This window comes from Garra rufa, unplaced genomic scaffold, assembly GCF_049309525.1.
Source record: "Garra rufa unplaced genomic scaffold, GarRuf1.0 hap1_unplaced_004, whole genome shotgun sequence".
Taxonomy (NCBI): Eukaryota; Metazoa; Chordata; class Actinopteri; order Cypriniformes; family Cyprinidae; genus Garra; species Garra rufa.
Window position 1 is genome coordinate 2,008,232 of NW_027394279.1, and position 23,334 is coordinate 2,031,565.

A 23,334-nucleotide genomic window follows, 5' to 3' on the forward strand; every position below is an offset into this window, starting at 1 on the left:
TCATCGACCCCTTTACATATTCTCATCGGCCGTGTTTTGACATTATTTTGATGAAGTTTGAAGAAAATCAAGTTAAATTAAGAGGCTGATTTCAAAGGATTTTGAAAATGACACGCTTCCTGCTGCCAGTTGGTGGCGCTATAACTTTGACTCATAATAGTCACATTTATGGAATCGGCATCATACAACAAACAAACTGGTGAAGTTTCATAAGAATCAAGCAATGTGTGCAACAGTAATTAGACACTTCCTGTTTCTCATTTCTCGCCATAACTTTGTCGCCTTGCCACGGCCAAACCGTTCGAGATATCAAAAATCCCCTCGCAATTTAGCGTCCCCAATGTCTTGAGATCATGCTGACCGAGTTTGGTGACAATCCTATGGAAACCCTGGGAGGAGTACGTTAAATTCCAGAGCATGCGCTTTTTAAACAGCCCTAAATATCTCACTTCCTGTTGCGTTCAGCCCATGACATAGAGTACAAAAGTTGTTTGGCTCAGTGAGATCTATATGTGTACCGAGTTTCATATCAGTACGTGCAAGTATGTGTGCGCAGTACATCAAGTTTTCAAACTGTGTTCCAGGGGGCGCTGAAGAGGCCCTGAACCACGCCCGGGTCCCAGCCTCAGTGGCGTCCTGATGGCCGCAGATTCCGACGTGTGTGCAAATTTTCAAGAGTTTTTGAGTATGTTAAGGCCCCCAAAAGTGCCCGGAAGGTGTAAAAAAAAAAAAAAAAAAAAAAAATTAAAGCTGCAAGCAGCGATGACCGGGCCCTCGCCAACTGTGCAGTCGCCATCCCGATAGCATCAGGAAAACGGTGCCCAGTTGGCACATGCATTCACAGTAACCCTTTGGACTAACCCTAACTGTCTCTCCTCCTCTCTGACTCTTTCTCGTACCACCCATCCCCCCTCCTTACACTCAACCACTTACCACACAAACACACACATTGAGTGCAGAGCAGAGTGAGATCAGATATGTTTTTTTATTTTCTTTCATTCGTGGAGTTTTGTATAATTATGAAATGAACTGTGTTTGATCAGAATGAATAGTTATTTGTATGAAAAAAGTTTCAAAGAGTTAGGATACTGCACTTTAAATATATAAATCATTGAAAATTGAAAATGGAAAATGAAATTCTAAGCACGCTATCTGCCTCAAAAACACAGGAAACATATATTTGAATGTATTTTTTATTTTTATTTATTTGCCATGGCAACAGCATTTGATGCATCAGGGCCGCCTTTACAGACTCTCATCGGTCGTGTTTTTACATTATTCTGATGAAGTTTGAAGAAAATCGAGTACAAATATATTGTTCGTTGTTCGTTCGTGTTTGTTAGCTCATTAACCATTGTTAACAAAAGAGACCCTATTTTAAATAGTTACCATGTTTTATGATCTACAACCATTTTTAAATATTATTTTAATGATCTATAAGCATCTGTGAAATAATTATAAACAAATATATTAAAAATAAATACATATTAACTTAGTTGATGTATTTGTTTCTCATTCTAATTAAGTGAACTGAGCAGTATAGTGTCATAAGATTTTTTATTCTATCAGTGAGAGTCTATATATGTATATAAATCATATAATTTTTCCTTAAAAGATTAAAAAAAGATTTTAATGCTCTTTAAGCACCTATACAAAATAATTATGTAAAAGTACACTGACAGTACAGTACATATCAACTGATTCTATGGATTATTGTCATTCCTATACACTGACAATGAGCTAAATAGCATTAGAGGTCAAACGATTCTTTATCTTATGAGGACCTCTAGTGTTCATCCCTGGTATTAGAGCTTTAATCTGACAAATTTATATGACACTTTTAATGTTTTTGGGGCCTCTGAGCATGATAACATTTTGAAACTACACGTATTTCCTAAGAATTTCTTGTTCTTTATATGTAAAAAGTTTTGATGAGTTAGAATAATGCAATTTAAAGATATATGAAAATAACTCTTCATCTTTTTTATTGTTACTTTCATAAATCACCACATCAACACCGTTCAAGATGTCCCAAAGCCGTTCACAATTTAACATCTTCAGTATCTTGGCATCATGTTGACAAAGTTTGGTGTGAACTGTCTGATTCTGCTATGAGTGATATGAATTTATTCACAGCTATATTTAAAAACACAGGAAACAAATGTTAAAGTTTGACACGTTGCCATGGCAACAGCGTTTGATGTATCAAGGACCCCTTCACAGATTCTCATCGGCCGTGTTTTGATATTATTCTGATGAAGTTTGAAGCAAATTGAGTAAAATTAAGAGGTTGATTTAAAAGCGTTTTGCAAGCAACACACTTCCTGCTGCCAGTTGGTGGCGCTATAACTTTGACTCATAATAGTCACATCTCTGTGATCGGTATCATACGACGAACAAACTGCTAAAGTTTGGTCAAAATCAGATAAATTGTGTCAAAATTATTAGACATTTCCTGTTTCTCATTTCTCGCCATAATTTGTCGCCCTGCCACGGCCAAACCGTTCGAGATACCAAAAATCCCCTGGCAATTTTGCATTCCCAATATCTTGAGATCATGCTGACCGAGTTTGGTGGCCATCGGTGGAAAGGTCTAGGAGGAGTATTTCAAATTCCACAGCTTGATTTTTCCAAAAATCCATATTTAAATAAAAATAGCTGACTTCCTGTTGGTCGTAGCTAATGGGTGTAAATTAGAAAGTTGTCCGGCTTGATGAGTCCAATATATGTACCGAGTTTGGTGACTGTAGGACAAAGTAACCCCCCAACTTTTGTCAAAAGGTGGCGCTATGGAGCGCCTGCTCCACGCCCATTTATGGGCTTTTATCAGTGTTTAACTGTCATTAATACAGATGTGTGTGTTGAGTTTCATGAAATTCTAAGCATTTTAAGTGGCTCAAAAACACAAAAAACTAAAGTTAAAGTTTGACATGTTGCCATGGCAACATGATAAAAGTTAGGGATAACGCCCTTCACAGATTCTTATCGGTCGTGTTTTGACATTATTGTGATGAAGTTTGAAGCAAATTGAGTCAAATTAAGAGGCTGAGTTTAAAGCGTTTCAAAAACGTCACGCTTTCTGCTGCCAGTTGGTGGCGCTATAACTTTGACTCATAATAGTCACATCTCTGTGATCAGCATCAGACGACGAACAAACTGCTGAAGTTTGGTCAAAATCAGACAAAGTATGTCAAAGTTATTAGGCACTTCCTGTTTCTCATTTCTCGCCATAAATTTGTCGCCCCGTCACGGTCAAACCGTTCGAGATATCAAAAATCCCCTGGCAATTTTGCATCACCAATGTCTTGAGATCATGCTGACCGAGTTTGGTGGCCATCGGTGGAAAGGCCTAGTAGGAGTATTTCAAATTCCATTGCATGCACTTTTTAGACATCCCTGAATAGCCGACTTCCTGTTTGGCGAAGCACGGACTATGAGTGTGAAATTTGTTCGGCCCGATGAGGTCTATATGTGTATGAATTTTGGTGACTGTAGGTCAACCGTTGTGCGCTCCAGAGCCCTTCAAAAGTCGCAATTTTTAACGCTGTGCCATGCCCCCCCCAGGTGACCCCCCCATGTCAAAGTCTGTCCGGCCCTGATGGCCGCAGGTTCCAATGTGTGTGCAAAGTTTCAAGAGTTTTCGTGTATGTTAAGGCCCCCGAAATCCCCCAAAACATTGAAAAAAAAAAAATAATAATAATAATAATAATAATAATCCTTAGAAAAACAATAGGGCCTTCGCCCTTTTGGGCTCGGGCCCTAATAAGAACCCTTAGAAGAACAATAGGGCCTTCGCCCTTTTGGGCTCGGGCCCTAATAAGAATCCTTAGAAGAACAATAGGGCCTTCGCCCTTTTGGGCTCGGGCCCTAATAATAAACGGAGCAGATTCAATAGGGTCCTCACACCATCGGTGCTCGGGCCCTAAGAAACGGAGCAATTCCAATAGGGTCCTCGCACTGCAGTGCTCAGGCCCTAATAAACGGAGCAATTCCAATAGGGTCCTCGCACTGCAGTGCTCGGGCCCTAAAAATAAGAACCCTTAGAAGAACAATAGGGCCTTCGCCCTTTTGGGCTCGGGCCCTAATAATCCTAAGGAAAACAATAGGGCACTTCGCCCCTTTGGGCTTATGAAAAAATAAATGCAGAAAGTTTACTGCGATGGGTAGGTTTAAGTGTTGATACAGTATTGTAATTACTATGTCTATGGAAAGCTTCCACAAAACATTGAAACATGGTCAGGTCCACAATACCCCTTACTGTTTGACCTGTTAAAATAAAAAGGTTCCTTTATTTATTTTGATATTAGTGTTTATAAACATGCATGACAAACACTTTGAGATTTTATATTTCATCTGAAATTTCTCACTCTAGATTAATTGATGAATCAGTATTTTGAACAATGGCTTCTGTGCTAGCCATCCTCTGTGAGGGAACATCACAGCATGCACGCCCCGAAGGCATCGTGGATGGGGATTCTTGCTGGAAGACGCACATGTATGGCACCCACACAGAATAACCTATTGTGCATTTTAAACAGCGCAAAACATTAGATGCTGCATCCGGTGCCAAAATATTACCAATATCTGACGATATCTTATAAATTAAAGTAATTGTTGTTTATGAAAAATAAAAACGCAAAAAGTTCACTGTGATGGGTAGGTTTTAGAGGGTAATACAGTATAAGATGTATTACTATAATGTAAATATAAATATAATCATTTCTAATTATAATGTAGAAACTTAAATTTTCTGCTAAGTTGCTTTATAACAATTTGTATTGTGAAAAGCGTTAACTGAATTAAATTATGTCTATGGAAAGCCTCCATAAAACATTTGACATGCCAAGACATGTCGGAGGCCACAATATTCCTTATCTTTTGGCCTGTTAAAATATATATAATTTTTTTTTCCATTTGGTGTTTATAATCTTACTTGACAATCTCTTTTCCTGCTCCTGGAAAAATGTACAACATTTAATATTTTTAGCAACGGCTAAAACTAGTGTAATTGCTTTGTTTTATATCGTGTGTGATCACATTATTTATTTATAATCATTACATATATAAGAGCAAAAGACTTGGATGATTGAATGCGAGAGAGAGAGAGAGAGAGAGAGAGAGAGAGAGAGAGAGAGAGAGAGAGAGAGAGAGAGAGAGAGAGAGAGAGTCTGACATCCCCCACCCTCTCCTCCAATTTCACACCACCATGAGGAAGACAGACAGAGAGGATCTCATAAGTTGGATATTAAATTTTTCAACATAAACCATATGCATTTTGTGAACATCTCATTTGAGGTAGTATGGTCGTAACGTAAAGATGTGTTTTACCTCACTCTCTGGAAAAATTAAAAAAGAGTCTTTTTTTCATTAACCTCAAAGTTTTTGTTTTTATTTATTATTAGGCTTACTGTTTCTTTATTGATTTATTTTCAATTATTATGAGGGATGTTTTTTATTTAAAACTTTTTTATACAAGCATATTGCATATTGCGATGAATGGTCCCCATTGGCTAGGGTGACCAGATTTCTCATGAATTGTGATTGCACGGTGATATTGTTTTACAACGAGCTTGGCTAGCTTTATTAGGCTGTTCTCCTGTGACAGAACACCTACTACTACTCACTTTGATCACTCAGTCGTACAGACATTTTTAAATACAGGACAAAACATTTTTTCTTAAGTCGGGACACTACAAATAGAGCTATAATACGGGACTGTCCCAGGAAAAGTGGGACATCTAGTCAACCTACCATTGGCACATAAAGTAACAAAGACTGCTAAAGTCAACAGATTTTATAAACAGATATACCAATCTTTGTCTAAAAAACATAATGCGACCAAAGTTATTTTAACTCACTGTACTTTGGCTCTAGCCTGGGTTTCCCCATCCTGCCTTGCGCAGCGCAATTTTATTCACGCTGCTAGTCAGTCTGGAAACCATGGACCTAATTTTCACCTAAGATAGGGAACCAATCACAGAACGGGGAGGGAGCAGCAAGACGATGACGCCTTCTATGCGACTCACCGAAGCAGTTTGTTACTATGGATCCAGCATGGCAGCAGACGCAAAGTTATCTTTCTTGTCTACACTGGACGCGAGCGGCGCGACAAATGACATTAGAACCTATGCTGTCTACACTGGATGCGGCGCGACACGGCAAATCCCCGACAGTGACGTGCTCACACAAAGTTTAAATGATTTGCAACGTTCGTCTTGTCGCGTCCAGTGTAGACAGACTTTAGCTGTTGCGGCGCGGCAACTGTCGCGTCCGGTGTAGCGGTATAGTGTTCTAAGTAGTTTAGAACGCAAGATTATTTTGAAAAAAGAGCAACTTTTGGCATTCGCTCTACATACGTCATCCGGTATAATTGAAACGATTGGCTATGCGCTACGCACAGGCGCTTTTGATAGACATTCGTATCGCCCAATGAACGGCTCTGGGCATTCGTAAACCACGCCTCAAATACGAGAAAATGAACATGTGGTTCCCAGACCACGAATCATGACGAAGTCATAACGTGGTCTGGCGGTAGCCAGGCTACTTTGGCTCTGAATCTCAAGTGAAAATTGCCCTCTACAAAATAGTGGATTACTCATTCATGGATTAAATATTCATCCATGACATGTAATATTTTGGCTTTCATCACTATTCATGTTCTACATCTTTCTTCAGAGAAAATATGATCAAAATCATTATTTCGAGCCGGGGAAGCTTATGAAAAAAAAAAAAAAAAACTTATGTGTTTTTCCTTGGTGGCTTTGGCCACACACCAAAACTTGTTTCTCCTGTGCGGGGGATTTACGATCATTTACTTTGATAAGGGTAAGGGACACTTTGTGTGAAGGGGTTTTGCCATCTTGACCGCTGTTCACTACACTACTCTATAGCATCTACTCTGTAGTCTTTGTGCAGCCAAAAATCATAAAATAATCATACAATCATATAAGAACCATACAATAACTATTCTGTGAAATTTAAGCCACATTTAATGCAGAAATTGCATTACATTACACTTTTCAAACCAAACATTTCACAAAGGCGTCTGCTAAATTTTAAACAATAAAACAATAGATAAACTATATAAAAGAAAAACAAAGTATTTTAGCCATTTTTGTCATACATTTACCAAAGATAATTAATTTACTAATGCCATGAACTACACCTCTATTAACTTGACATCATTTAGAATATCCACTAAAAATCACTCTGAAACCAGCTGGGTAAACGTAATTGCAAAAAAGGCTAAGACAATTAAAGTTAAAGGATTAACATGATCCACTGACTGTACCCATCAATTATTCAAAACATTTCACCAAAGTAATCGTAGTTATGATATTACTACCAAGTGATGCCTAGATGAACATTCTGTTATTATTTAAGATTTAAAGTTATTTGACCTAATCTAAGCAAAAATCAAGAAAATTTAAATTTGTAGCCCTAGAATGCAGCCCGTAGTATACTCTATAACTGAATAATGATAGAGTAAGCAAGCAATTAAATGTTAAATCAATCATTTAATGCAATGCTTTCAGTCGTCTTCATAGAGAACACTTGGATTAAAAAAAGTAGGTTCTGATAATAAGTCATTCATGTTAAGTGATGGCTGATGGTAAAAACACAGTTAAAGGGGTCCTATTATGCTCTTTTACAAAGTCTTTATTTAGTTTTAGGGCTGCACTAGAAGGAAAGGAAAGAAAGGAAAGTAGGTGAAGTGAGGCCAAGTATGGTGACCCATACTAGGAATTTGTGCTCTGCATTTAACCCATCCAAGTGCACACACACAGTAGTGAACACATACACACACACACACACACACACACACACACACACACACACACACTGTGAACACACACCCGGAGCAGTGGGCAGCCATTGCTGCGGCGCCTGGGAAGCAGTTGGGGGATCGGTGCCTTGCTCAAGGGACTCACCTCAGTCATGGTATTGAGGGTGGAGAGAGTGCTGTACATTCACTCCCCCCACCTACAATCCCTGCCGGACCTGAGACTCGAACCTGCAACCTTTGGGTTACAAGTCCGACTCTCTAACCATTAGGCCATGGCTGCCCCCCGTGGAGAACATGCTCTCATGCTTGGTGGTTCGAAAAACATCATTTTTCACATAATTTACATTATTACAATGGTTTTCTCCCCAGGCTGGCACAAAAGGCTTGATTAGTTCCAGGTTCCACCATGCATTGTGATTGGTTAGCAGTCCCAGGATTATTTTTAACATAACTCAGATTGCATTCGTCTGAAAGCAGGAAGTCATATACACCTAGGATGCATGATGGGTGAGTAATTAATACCCTACAGTAGCGTTGGCCCTATCATCAGCCTGCAAGATCGACGATACATGATATTATCATTATTGTGCTAATGTATTTAATTATTTACATGTCCGAAAACATAAGGCTAGTGAAGCTATCTACACTCTATGATGAATAAATCTCTTACCACACACCTGCACACATCTACGGAGCAGCTTTGACGCATCCACGGATGATCGTCAATCTTTTCAAGGTTCATGTTTACAGCAGCCGCGACTTGCGCATATTTCGACCCTCTATACCACACACATCAAGGCGCGCCTCCAGCATGGATACCGGAGCAGTTTGCGGACACATTAGTCCAGGGGTGCCCAACCCTGTTCCTGGAGATCTACTATCCTGCAAAGTTCAGCTCCAACCCTGAAGAAACACACCTGAACCAGCTAATTAACCTCTTAAGTAGCACTTGATAATTACAGTCAGCTGTGTAGGAGCAGGGCTGGAACAAAAATCTGTAGGTAGGTAGATCTCCAGGAGCAAGGTTGAGCAGCCCTGCATTGGTCAAAGCTCACGTTTATACGAGCCGAACTGCAGCTCGCTGAAGCATGCCAGAAGCTGCTGTCCAGAATACATCGCTAAAGTTAGGCGAATCCCACACCAGCCAATGACTGGAATTTCCGTAGCCAGGATTTACGTTGTGACATCATAGCATCAGGAAAACAAACGCTGTAAGGAGCTGTTTGTTGTAGTTCTTGAAAGGGATTAAAAAAAAATCTCCCTTTGGAGTGGACTTTGAGATTTGTAACTTTGTAGATGTTTTTTTATGCCATAACATACATACCACACACTGGCTAAAGTTCAAAAAGTGAAAAAGCATGATAGGACCCCTTTAAAACTTACATAGTTAACAACTTACATTTTTTTCCCTGTCATACATTGGTTTTATTGACTTGAAACATCATAGCATAACCATATGATCTTTAAAATCATGCATGCTGAGGAACACTGGAAAGAGAAGTGAGGAAAAATCTAAATATCCCGATGATGCTTTCCATCTCACCACAATTGAACATTTTGCAGTTCCACGTCACCCAGAATCTCCAGCTGATCAATGGAGCTCAAGTCCTGCACTCTGTGCCTATAATCCAGTAGGTGGGATCCGTCAACTGCTATCCTAAATTGATGAAGCTGACATAGGATGATCATCTGCCAAGATGAAACAAAATTTTTTTTTCCAGTTTAAAAAAAATACCATGCTTGCACAAGAAATAATGTACATATAGCACATTATTTTGAAATCTTCATTGACGCTTTGTTACAGCATGGGTTTGTTTCTTTCTTAAATTTAGCTTTACATTAAACAGTGTTAGCAACATGTTAAAACATGCTAGCAACATGTCAATAACAAGGTAAAACATGCTAGAATTGTAATACCAACATGCCACATTAAAATGTCGTAAAAAAATATATATTAGAAACATTATTGTCTCAAATATGCTTGAAAACGCAAACAATGTGACCAGATGTTGTTTGAAGGAGTCATTGGATGCAAAACTCACTTATACATGTTGCTTGAACATTAATGTTTGTTGGCAGTTTGTGTACACAACCTTTTTACAATGATAAAAATCCACCCAGTGGTATTTTTTAATCTTTAAAGGGGTCATCGGATGCCCATTTTCCACAAGTTAATATGATGCTTAAGAGTCCCAATGAAAAGTTTTGTAATATACTTTGATTAAAAATTCACTCATTTTACCTGGTAAAAATAGCTCTATTCTCAGCAAACGATTTCAGTACATGGCCCTCTGCTCACCCCGCCCCTCAGTTCTGTGGGGCGTGTCATCACATCACATATGGGGTGTTGCCTAGACAACAGTTGAGGGTATTATTTGAGGAAATAATGGTAACAGGCGGCTTTAAAGACACATCTGTGCAACCATATCAATTTGAACTGGAGTTGGACCTGGAACAAGATGACACCCGCGAAGAAGTTCGGCAATTACGGCTTAAACAGGGCGTTACTGGATGGTGTCACAGTCCTGTCTGTTTATTTCACATGGTTTCTCCCATTGTCTTCCCCTGTCATTTTGTCATCATTGGATTCGCCCTCATCATCCTGTCATCCCCATCACCTGTGTTTAATTAATTATCTGCCTTTATAAGTCTGTCTTTGTCTTGAGTTCCCTGTCGGTCTTTATATTGTTTTGATGTTTCTTCGTGTGTGGATGTTCCTGCCTGTTCCTGCTTGTCAACCTGAAGATTTATATTAAATATCACGTTTGTTTGTTATCTCGTGTCCCGTCTCGTTAGTCCTGCACGACAAACCCTGACAGAAAGACTGACCCAAACAGTTTCACGGCATGTTTCCCTGCTTTATTTTCCGGTTTGTTCTGAGTTTAGTTTTTCTTTTCCCTTAATGGATATCCCTGCCGTCCTCATCATCCTCCTGGAGCAGGGGAACCGCTCTCTCGAGGACCACACAAGTGACTTTGTGTACCTCGTGCCACAGACGCATTACCCGGACAGCTGCCTGTGCACGTTCTTCCGTGCAGGACTCAACATCGCCACGAAAGCGCAGCTGTCCGGGGAGGGTCCTCGATAGAGCTTCGCCGATTACGTTGAGTGGGTGCTGGCGTCCTGTGGATCGTCATCGACTGTGGACATCGTCGAGAAGGACGTCAGCTCCACTCCAGACCCAGAGCCCAGCCAAACATCACCCCTCATGCAGAGTATGAGCCCGCATTCACTGCGGACGGAGAGCCTGAGCCCGGAGCGACCACAGTATGGAGTGCCAATGGGATCATAACCTCCGACCAAGTGTGAGAGCCGGCCTCTACATCAACGACAGTGGAGTGCTTCGTGGAGCAAGAGGGGGCGGTAGAGAGCCCTGCCCACTGCACCACCACTGGGGGTGAGCATGAGCAACACTCTGGGGACTTAATAGACTTTTTCACAGAAACACTGGCCTGCCTGAACTTCCCACCTACCCGCCCTCTTCTGCCTATGCCTGGATCTCTGCTGGTTCCGTCCAGCCATCCTGAATCTCCGCTGGTTCCGTCCAGCCGTCCTGAATTTCCGCTGGTTCCGTCCAGCCGTCATGAATCCCCGCTGGTTCCGTCCAGCCATCCTGAGTCTCCGCTGGTTCCGTCCAGCCATCCTGAGTCTCCGCTGGTTCTGTCCAGCCGTCCTGAATCTCCGCTGGTTCCGTCCAGCCGTCCTGAATCTCCGCTGGTTCCGTCCAGCCATCCTGAGTCTCCGCTGGTTCCGCCAAGCCTTCCTGAATCTCCGCTGGTTCCGCCCAGCCTTCCAGAATCTCCGCTGGTTCCGTCCAGCCGTCCTGAATCTCCGCTGGTTCCGTCCAGCCATCCTGAGTCTCCGCTGGTTCCGCCAAGCCTTCCTGAATCTCCGCTGGTTCCGCCCAGCCTTCCAGAATCTCCGCTGGTTCCATCCAGCCTTCCAGAAACCCCGCTGTCTTCTGTCAGTCCCCTTGCTCACCCTCAGTCCTCCATCTGTGCAGTGGGCTCGCCGTAGGTCTGCCAGCTTCCATCGGCGTCTCGGCTGGAGGATCACTCATCTCCCCCTCCAGCCTCAGAGTCCAGAACTCCGCCTCGGCCCTCCGACCCTGCGGCTCCACCACGGCTCTCAGCTCCCTCATCTTCAGCGTCACCCGTCGGCCCACCAGCTCCATTGGGCTTCCTCGTCCCTCCGGCTCCGCTTTGGTCGGTTGTCGTCCCGCCATCGCCTACGGACTCTACTCCTCTGGCTACACCTCGTCGCTCCGTCCCATCGGCTCCGTTGGGCTCCTCCCTCCCCCCGGCTCCACCTCAGTCCTCTGTCGCTCCGGCTCCACCACCCTCTGGATCTCCGCCTCCGCCTTGGTTGCCAGAGCCTCTGGCTACGCCTTGGCCCTCCGGATCCTCGGTGTCGCCCAGGATCTTCGGCTCTCCGTCTCCGCCTCGGGCTCCTCCTCCACCTGCTCTGCCTCTGTCGGTCGGACCCCTGGAGTCGTCAGCCCGTCCTCCACCATAGCTCCTCCCTCCGTCGGCTCCACAGTGGGTCTTCATGGCTGTGACCTGGGTCTTGCTCTGTGCCTCCTGCTCCGGGTCCCTCCTGTTTCCTCCCTGGCTCCTCCCACCTTCGTCGCCCCCTTGGACTCTGTTTGTTGTCCCCCTCCAGGGGTGCCGTCCTCCGCCGAAACCTCCTCCCACATGGACTCTGTTTTTTTTTCGCCTCTCTTCTCCTTTTTTTTGTTGTTTCCTACGGCGCAAGGACGCGCCTTTTCGGAGGGGGGCGTAATGTCACAGTCCTGTATGTTTATTTCGCATGGTTTCTCCCATTGTCTTCCCCTGTTATTTTGTCATCATTGGTTTTGCCCTCATCATCCTGTCATCCCCATCACCTGTGTTTAATTAATTATCTGCCTTTATAAGTCTGTATTTGTCTTGAGTTCCCTGTCGGTCTTTATATTGTTTTGATGTTTCTTCGTGTGTGGATGTTCCTGCTTGTCAACCTGTAGATTTATATTAAATATCCCATTTGTTTATCTCGTGTCCCGTCTCATTAGTCCTGCACGACAAACCCTGTCAGATTGTTAGTAAACTTAGTGTTACTTTGATTTATCTTTGTAAGTACTGGCAGGGTAGAGTACTGAGAGAGAAACAAATGTGATGTGTTTACTAAGGTATAGTTGATTGAACAAGAGCCAATAAGTGCTCGGTTAACATAACTTACCCTGTCTTTATATTGAAATACATAAATGTGAGTAGTTATGGTCTATACTCATGTGCAGTTGTGGGCTGTAAACACTATTTTGCAGGTATTGCATTAAAGTTACCATTCTTTTTTGTGTGTGATCAACATTTTATTGCTATTGTACATTCACAAGTCACTATTTTAGGGAGGCTATGAATCCAAAATGTTTTTGCACATATGTGCGGAGTATACCAGTTCTCTTTTGATACTTCACCCGTACTGCTTCTGAAAAATGCTTTGGGGAAAACTACTTTTTCTCCGAGGCTGAAGCATTTTTTAATAACGCAGTGTTACTGCACAGCCATTGGTTCGTGCAATGAGTAAATGGCGACGACTCGCGCCAGATTCCGCCAGAATGGGCGGAGTAACTGGCTATATAAGCGTGCATTTCGCCATAGGATCTCAGATCCTTCTCCTTCAGCGACGACTTCACAGCTTCGCAGAGACTGACTTCGCTCTCAAGGAAGAAACCTTCACCTTGGAAGAAGCTACTCGTCATGGTTAAAGAGCAAATTTCTATTTTCTGGCATTGTTTCAAATGCTGCGCCGTTTCTGTCGCTCGAGCAGAACTGCCCTGCACGCCGCTGATGGTCATCTCTCGACCCTGCTCCCTTGCCATCTACACAACCCAGCGCAGCCAGCACTGGCATGGACGCCAAATTATTCCACATCCTGTCTAAAGCTGTTGAAGAGCTGGGATTGGACTGGTCTCCGCCTGAGGAGCCAACACGCAGCCATCTGGACGAATGGTTCCTGCCGGGGCGCCGCCAGGCCCCTCGTCAAAGAGCGTCACCGTTCTTCCCAGAAGTTCATGACGAGATCACTAAGTCATGGCGCGTTTCCTAATTAGCCCGCCTACGCGCCTCTTCTTCCTCCGCCCTCACTACGGTCGACGGCGCTGAAGAGAAGGGTTATGACAAGCTGCCTCCACTAGATGAGTCTGTGGCTACTTGTGCCACTTGTGGCTCAATTTGACGGAGATCAAGGATGCGGATAAAGTCGCTACCCTTTCCCCGAAGCGCCAAGGACCCCAGACCAAGGTAGTGCTGGACCAGGCGCCCCCAGCGTCTTCCTGATCTCAAGAACAGGAAGAGGAAGGGGCCAAGTCTCGCCAGAGCTGGACCAGCCCCCAAGTTGCCTCTGTTAAGCCTCCAATCACCCCGTTCTGTTCCGGGTGCCGAAGGCTGCATGTTTGTGCAAAACATGATTGTGACTCACGGGCCCGTTCTGTTAGTGTCCTCACAGCATACCGCTGTTATAGTGGAGAAAATAAAAAACAAACATTCTCAAAAAGAGAGCAAATTTCCTCTTCCACTGCTATTGAGCAGCCATCTCAGCTGCTCGAACCAATGCAACCCCTCGCTACACGGGCCAAGGCCTGGCAGGCCATCCCCAAAGTGTCGAAATGGGTTTTTGGAAATAACAGAACGAGGTTACACACTTCAGTTTGCTCGAAGACCCCCACACTTCAGCAGAGTGGTCTCCACCTCAGTCCACAGCAAGGACGTAGACGTCCTGCGTGCAGAGGTGAAGAATTTGCTGGCAAAAGGAGCCATAGAGACAGTTCCCCCAGCCCAGAGCGAGTCAGGCTTTTACAGTCGTTACTTCCTCGTTCGAGGCGGACGGCGGTGTAAGACTTATCCTCGACCTCAGATGTCTGAATTACGTCCTCAGCAGATGGTCATTCAGAATGATTACACTGAAACAGATCCTCTCGCAAATATGCCCAGGGGACTGGTTTTGTTCGCTGGTTCTGAAAGATGCATACTTTCACATCCAGATTGCCCCCCATCACAGGCAATTCTTGAGATTCGCCTTTGAGGGAGTGGCTTATCAGTACATAGTCCTTCCTTTTGGACTGTCCCTAGCTCCCCGCACGTTTACGAAGTGCATGGACGCTGCTCATTCCCCTCTGAGACAGATGGGAATTCGCGTCCTGAATTACTTTGAAGACTGGCTCATTCTGGCCCAGTCAAAGGACGAGCTAATACATCACAGATCCTTTCTCCTCAGCCACTTAGAGTGTCTAGGACTCTCAATTTTGCCAAGAGCTTTCTGTCCCCCAGCCAACATATATCGTTCCTGGGAGCAGTTTTCGACTCCGCCCAAATGAGGGCTGCAGTTGTGCCATCACAAGCTCTGGCCATTCAAAAGCTTGCGGTCTCCTTCAAAATCGAAGCCCTTCGCCCTCTCAAAAATTTTCAGAAGATGCTAGGCCTTATGGCTTCTGCATCCCCAGTACTTCAATTGGGCTTGCTGCTCATGCCCACCCTTCAGTACTGGCTGAAACCGAAAGTCCCGTCCCATGCCTGCCTGTGTCACAGCCCTGACCCCTTGGAAGGACCCTCAGTGGATGGAACAGGGTGTTCCCCTGGACAAGGATGCATTGGCCCACAATTGGCCCAATCTCCTACACACGTTTCATCAGGCGAGTCAGGGAACAAAAACTCCTGTTGGTGGCCCCATTCTTGTAGAACCAGCCCCTTGGCCCATTCCACTGAGACGAGATCTCTTAACACATGCGAACAGAACGTTATGGCACCCCCAACCAGAATTGTGGGCGCTGCACTTATGGCCTCTCGATAGGAGCCTAGAAGCCTCCCCGAGAATGTCTTGAGCACTATTTCTCAGGCTAGAGCACTGTCTACAGACGGCTCTATGACGTTAAATAGTCAGTTTTTTCCGCTTGGTGTTCCACCTACGGTGCAGACCCGAGCTTATGTGACATATCAGTGATATTGTCTTTCCTTCAAGAGCTGTTGGATAAGGGACGATCACCCTCCACGCTCAAAGTCTATGTAGCAGCCATTGCGGCATTCCATAACCTTATAGACGGCCAATCTGTGGGGAAGAACAATCTAGTTGTTTGTTTTTAAAGGGGTCACGAAGGCTCAATCTGCCTCGCCCCATCACAGTCCCTTCTTGGGACCTACCCACAGTGTTGAGAGCTCTGAAGAGCCCTTCATTTGAGCCGCTGCAGTCCATTGACCTTCGCCCTCTAACGTTGAACCGCCCTGCTATTGGCATCGGTAAAACGCATGGGTGACCTACAGGCTCTCTCAGTGAACCCTTTATGCCTGGAATTCGGGCCTAGTGACTCCAAAGTCATCCTGAAACCAAGGCGTGGTTATATACCAAAAAGTCTCTCAACTCTATTTAGAGATCAAATTATCACTCTTTTGGTGCTTCCTCCCTCGATGCAAGACCAAGACTTTAATCTCCTCTGTCCTGTTAGGGCACTGAAGAGTTATGTGGAGCGTTCTGCTTCCTTCAGACAGTCAGAACATCTGTCTGTATGTTTCGGTGGCCGCACCAAAGGGTTTTCAGTCACAAAACAGAGGTTATCCAGATGGACATTAGAAGCTATCATGCTGGCATACTTTCCCTTGGGCCTGCAATGCCCCATGGGAGTAAGGGTCCACTCGACTAGAGGCATCGCCTTGTCCTGGACATGGTCCAGTGGTGTTTCTATTGCAGAAATTGGGCCTCACCATCCACATTTGCTAGATTTTATAATCTGGATGTCCCGACCTAACAGGCTCGGGTTCTTTCTGCATAGTTGGATAGCCATGTAAGCAGTACCTAGTTAATATGTTGTACGCCTTTGCCCTCTGTACGAGCTCCAAACTTTACTATCTCAATGAAACAGTCGCTTATTGGGTTATCCTGATTGAGCTAGATGGCCCATACTAGCCCCTAGGTGCTAGGGCCATAATTAGTCGTTCTCCTACCATAGCAATGGCGGGATTGTACTGGTTCCCCAAAGCGTCTTTCAGACGCAATACATGTGAAGTAATGAAAGGGAACGTACTCGGCTACTTTTGTAACCTCGGTTCCCTGAGATACGGGAATGAGTACTGCGTTTCTGGCCGTGCTATGTAGCTGCACGACTCAGTTGTCGCTTCAGTCGAAGTAACCTGAGACCCTATGGTGAAACGCGCGCTTATATAGCCAGTTACTCCACCCATTCTGGTGGAATCTGGCGCGAGTCGTCGCCATAGGCTTGTGCAGCTCCGCTGCCGAGCCATTGGTTCGTCTTTTACTCACTGCACGAACCAATGGCCGTGCAGTAACACTGCGTTATTAAAAAATGCTTCAGTCTCGAAGAAAAAGGAGTCTTTCAGACATTCTCGTATCTCAGGGAACCGAGGTTACGAAAGTAACCGAGTACGTTTTGTATGATTGCCTTCTTTGCAGCTGTAAAACCAGCAAACAACATTTTCTTCTTTAGTGTACTTATACAGAAGTTAGAATAGTCATTGAGAAGACATAAACCAGGATTAGACACATAATCAACTTGTAGTAAAAAGGACAAAACAGAATTTACATGAGACCATGTTGACAATAATTGGACATTCCCAAGTAGGGATGCACCGATCCGTATCGGCCGATCACTTGCGCGTTTTGTCAGTAAAGGCGGTTCTGTAATCAGCAATTCATTTTGACAGTGGAGATTTTGCCTTGAAGAGAAACTTTAAGATTATTCCATCTTTGAGTATAATTTTTGTAGGAATTTTGTTAGCTCAAAGAATTTCAAATTGATCAATATGTGTGTGTACATGTAGGAGACTATGTTTCTCTCATCACATGTGCACTTCAAATCTCCACCAGGTCCTTTTGACCAATGAATAGGATGAAATGAGTTATTTAAAACATACATTTCAGTCAGGGAAAGTAGTTTAACTCACAGGAAATTGTGTATAATAATCGTCATTAAATATACGCAATTTCCAGTTTCTGATCAGTAACAGTAATGATGATATCGACTTGTTTCTTTGTCCATCAAATTCTTCAGTGATACCCATTACTCTTACGTTGGCTCGTCGTCACGGCAACGTGTTTTACTAATCAGAACGGAGTTAAAACAATTGAACAAAATAGGGCTTAAGGTAGCAATATGAGATCGAAACAGTTTAAGTGACTATTGTAATGTAAGCATTCAGCACAGAGAATCATTATATGTGAATATATGATTGTTTATTAAACTATTCTACTTACAAACGATCGCACATAGACAAACGTACATAAAACACAAATAGACAGAGAACGCGTGAGAGAGAGAGTAAGAGAGAGAGAGAGAGTGAGATAGAGAGAGAGAAAGAGAGTTGCATGGTACAGGAATGAAACGGTTCTGAACAACATGAAATCGTTTTTCATAAAACGCCATAAACGCAGCTATCTACGTTCGTAGAAAGAACGGATACTTGCAAGCTCTTGTTGTTGTGCATTGGTTCCGTATGTGTTCAGTTCAGAAAGTCCTTTTCAGTTCCTTGAGAGTTCCTTGAGAGTTCCTTGAGACCGCATGGCTTTGAAGAAGGGTTTTTAGGCCGCATGGCTTTTCAAAGCATGATTGCAGGCCTCATCTCCAATGCTAGGTGAGCCATCCCCCCCCCCCCCATTTCTATATAACTGTATGTGGGTCTGAATAAGGAGGGTGTATCTCCCGGCATTCTTGTAGGCTGTAAAGAGTCTTATCTTGATGGTGGGGGGATGAGTTGGATAGAAACCAGAGGTCTGGCTCATAGCAACTAGGTGTTAATCACAGATCGGGGGAGAAGTCATTTAAGGAATATAACTAGTTATTTCATGTCTGATGGGCTCCATGCACTACATTTTTAATCTTGACTAAAATGTTATTAAAATTGTTTCTGGCAATTTTCTGAATGTCTTTACATATGGTAATACCCAAATAAATGAAAGAATCTTTAATAGAAATGAATGAGGGGATAGGCGAGTTAACTTTAACACTGTTGATTGGCATTAAAGCCGATTTGTACCCCGATAAACTACTTAAGTGATCAAATTATACTATATATAATAATTATACTGGTTAATGACACATCAAAACGATCCAAATATAAGATAATGTCATCAGCGTACAACAAAATAATGATTATGATCCTGAATCTTAATCGGTGGAACATCAGAGTTCCTAATAGCTTGTGCTAGTGGTTCAAGGGATAAACAAAACAACAAAGGGGAAAGTGGACATCGCTGCCTTGTTCCACGGTGTAAAGGAAATGGGTAATAATATTACCAGTTAAAACTAATGCCTCAGGTGAGTAGTAAATGGTCTTGATCATAGAATGTACTGTTTACCAAAACCAAATCATTGCAGAACTGCCCAAATATAGTTCCACTCTAGCCTATCAAAGGCTTTTTCTGCATCTAGTGAAAAAACACACAAGAACTCGGTAGAGAGTCTGCAACATCAAGTACATGAAACAGTTGCTGCATATTAACGCCGCAAGGCGTCCTTTGATAAAACCAGTTTGGTCCTCTTTGATTAAGCTATGGATTACCTTCTCCATGCGAGAGGCAAGAGTTTTAGCATAAACTTTTAGATCGCATGGGATGAGTGATACTAGTCTGTAACTCGAGCAATCTAATGAATCTTTACCCTTTTTAAGAAGCAATGATATCAAAGATGTTTTTTGGTCTCTATGAAATGTACCACACTTAATTGCACAATTAAATGAGTCAAGCATAAGTGTCCCTATCATATCCCATATTTCTAAATATAATTCAGGAGGGAGGCCATCTAGGCCTGGTGACTTGCCCTTCTGAAGGCTTTTTAATGCTTCATGGATCTCCTTCAAGCTTAACTCTAAAGAGTCTTTATCCAATTGTGTGATCCGAGGCAGTTCTAATTTATCCAAGTACTCTTTACAAACTGACTCATCAAAATCAGTTTCTGTTTTGTATAGATTTGGGTAAAACCCTTTAAATATGTTGTTAATTGCTATAGGATTTGTGGTTACCTGGTTATCTGAAGATTTTATTGCACTGATATACCTCTCTCAACCTGAGGGCCAATAAGTGGCTAGGTCTCTCTGATTCAAAATAATATTTTTGCCTCATCCTATGTAAAATAAACACTGCCTTTGATTGTGAAAGTAAATCATATTCCTCTTTCAGGGAGGACAATTGTGTTGCTTGTTGATCAGAAAAATGTTTTTGTAAATTTTGTAATAATTAAATCTTATTTTCTAATTTGGTAAATTTGCGGGTTCTTGCTTTGGCTAGCGCAGAAAAAAAGATATACAAAATCCTCGTATTACACACTTCGTTGTTTCCCACAATATTTGAGGGTCTACATCACAAGATATATTCCTTTTGAGAAACTCCTTTATATGATCTTTTAACAAATTAATGAATGACTGATTATTTAGTAATGATATAGGTTAAAGCACCATCTAGGGGCCTTGGTTTTAATGTTGGAAAGGTGAACATTACATGTCTTATGTCTATTAAAAAAAGAGAAGTCCTTAGATGTAGTATTTTGGATTCTCCAAAGATCGAGCACATTAAGTTCAGTGATAAATTTATTTAATAACTTAGGGGATGTGTTAGCTGTAGTATCAGGGTGATATTTATCCACTGCAGGATTTAAAAAAATCACCACCCATCACTAAAGGACAATCAATCTGCTCAAGTCAACACATTGGAAATATTTGTGAAAAATGTACTGTCTGCCTCATTTGGGCCGTAAATGGAGACTAGTGTTAATCTATCATTATGTATTTTGCAGCATATGAAAACAAATCTACCTTCCTCATCATTCCCAGTATTAGGGCTGGGCGATATAACCAAAATCTTCTATCATGGTAGAAGCAATTTCCTACCTCGATAACGATATATATCACAATATAGCAATTTGTATCTGAAAATGCATAAATAAAAATTCAAACACAAAGAAACTGTTTTATATAATGTAATCTTATTTAAACTGTGAATTGCAGCATTACTTTAAGTAAAAAAAAGGTCACACTTTATATTAGGTGGTCTTAATTATTATGTACTTAAAGTACAATGTACTTAATGTGGTCATATTGCATTGCAAAACACTTTTGCTTCTATTAAGGTGGGATATGGGTAAGGTTAGGGGCAGGTTTGGTGGTATGAGTAGGTTTCAGGGTGGGTTAGGTTGTAAGGGTTGGTTCAAGAGTGGTAATTACAGAAATTAATTACAAATGTAATTACATATAGGTTTTTAAAAATATATAAATACAATGTAAAAACATGTATGTACACAATAAGTACACTGTACCAAATTATTAATTTAAATGTAAGTACATAGTTGTTAAGGTCACCTAATGTAAAGTGGGACCAAAAAAAAAACCAACTATGGCGTAGCCATGTTACTTTCATGTTACTTTTTGTCTCAGTACTTTAGCCTACTTTGTGTAATAATGAAAACATTCATTTCAGTGGAAAAATAAGTCCAAAACTCTCTATTTTAACATTTTGAACAATTTCTACAATCTTTTGCTTTTTTTTATTTTAGAAATTCTTATGTGTATTAATTTGTTTGATAATCAAATGAAAGCATAAACATTTATTTTTAACCAAATGAAAAATAAACCCTTTTAATTTTTGGCAAACAAACAGAGGTTTACTGTTAAAATCAATACATGGAAGAAAAATTATATTCAGTTTAAAATGTTTAAATAATAATTGTAGTATTTTTCCTACAATTAAGTGGTTAATCTTGTTGTAATATTTATTTTTTATCATATATTGTTTTATGTAAATTTAAATAGGAATGTATAAACACCTACAAGACTAATATTGTTCTGTTTCATGTTAAACCATACTTTTATTTTGACAGGTTGCCGTGAAGTTTCTGTGTGTACAGTATGATATGATGCTAGTTTTCTCAAATGAAACGGTAAAAGTAACACTCACAGCAGCTTTGGAGTTTATCTGTTCATGTGAGATGCAAATGCTGTCAGGGATCTGGAAGGAGGACCCAATCGCAGAGAGAAAGATTTATTGACAAAACAGATTGATACAAGAGGATAGTGAGGTGCACAGGTAATACAACATCAGGAATACAGTAAATGAAGAGACAGCTAGGGAGACGACTGGAACAGCTTCAAACATCCACAGGCAGAATATAATAGCAGCAGAGGGAGCGGCAAGGCCAGACAGGTGGTGGGAACAGGGCAAGGCACCTTAGAGCTGAGCTCAGATACTTGTGGACTGCACACTCTGAAGTAGATCAGATGCAAGGCAAGGGAACCAGAGGGCTGGAACAGGTCAGGGCAGGAACTCAAACAGCACAACAAGACAGGACAGAACAGAACAAGGCTCCACAGGGACACAAATTACTGCAAGGAAGGTAGGAGAATAAACATAAATAAACAAAATTAAAATAAAGTAACAAAATAGGGAGGAAATGGTTACCAAATTAACCACATAAAATTCTTAAATCAAAAAATGCAAACAGAAAACAAGACTAGAAGGACTAGGGTCATACTAAAATACAAAGAAAATAATAAATAAAATCTCAAAAGAACAAGGAGCAAGACAAAAACATAGAATACATTGGACTAGACAGGGACTGGACAAGACTAGGGAACAAGACCAACCAAACAAGAGGGAAGAATATACTCAGCCACATCCACAGAGACAGAGACAGAAATAGTGAGGGTGAGAATGACAATGAACCGGCAAAAACAAGATGACAAGAGGAACTATAAATAGGGAAGAAAGCAGATGAGGAACAGGTGAAAATGATTAGACTTAACAAGGGCTAACAGGAGGGCGTGATAAAAGAAAACAAGGAGGAGGGGCTAAAGGCACATGACTGACAAAAACAATAACAAAGCCATGTGCTCACACAAAAGACAAGCATAGACAAAAAGCAAAGACAAAACAAACAGGGTGACAGGGTAGGACCCTGACACTACCACTCTCCCAACGGACGCCTTCTGGCGTCAAATCCCAGCAGTCAAACATGGGTAGGAACAGTTGGGGCCCAGATAGTACAGGAAACGAGGTGGGGGTGAGTGAAGTCAGTGTTCTAAGCAAGCAGCACAGGACTGGAGCAAACTGTAGAGACTCACAGACTGGAACAGACTGTACAGGAACATCTTCAGGGGTCATGGCAGGGAGAGGAGGATGCTCGGGAACAGCCTCCACACGTGGGTGTGACTAGCAGAAACATCCTCTGAGGGACATATAAGAGGCCGCAGATAGCTGGTCTGGTATGATCTCAGTGGGCACAACTTGATTAGCAGGTACATCCTCTGAGGCACTCATCAGAAGCAGTAAATAGCTGGTCCGATATGATCTCAGGGAGAGTAACTTGATTAGCAGGAACATCCTCTGTGGGATTAGCAAGACAAACTGGAACAATCTTCAAGAACAGGACGAAACAGCCCTCCTCAGGTGGAACATGACTAGTAGGACATCCTCCGAGGGACTCATCAGAAACAGCCGAGAGCTGGTCTGGTATGATCTCAGTGGACACAGCTTGACTAACAGGAACAACTTCTGAGGGCTGGACAAGACAAACAGAAACA

General features: G+C 42.3%; 1 protein-coding gene across 1 annotated transcript in view; it reads right to left on the bottom strand.

Annotated features, from left to right (window-relative positions):
• Positions 1–6,988: 6,988 nt before the first annotated feature.
• The window catches only part of lgals8b (galectin 8b), a 40,864-nt gene continuing 24,518 nt past the window's right edge, over positions 6,989–23,334 (bottom strand). Inside the window, exon 6 of the mRNA XM_073832592.1 lies at positions 6,989–9,475. Within this exon, the coding sequence (XP_073688693.1) occupies positions 9,326–9,475 (150 nt within the window). The 3' untranslated portion in view covers positions 6,989–9,325. The remainder of the gene's footprint in view (positions 9,476–23,334) is intronic.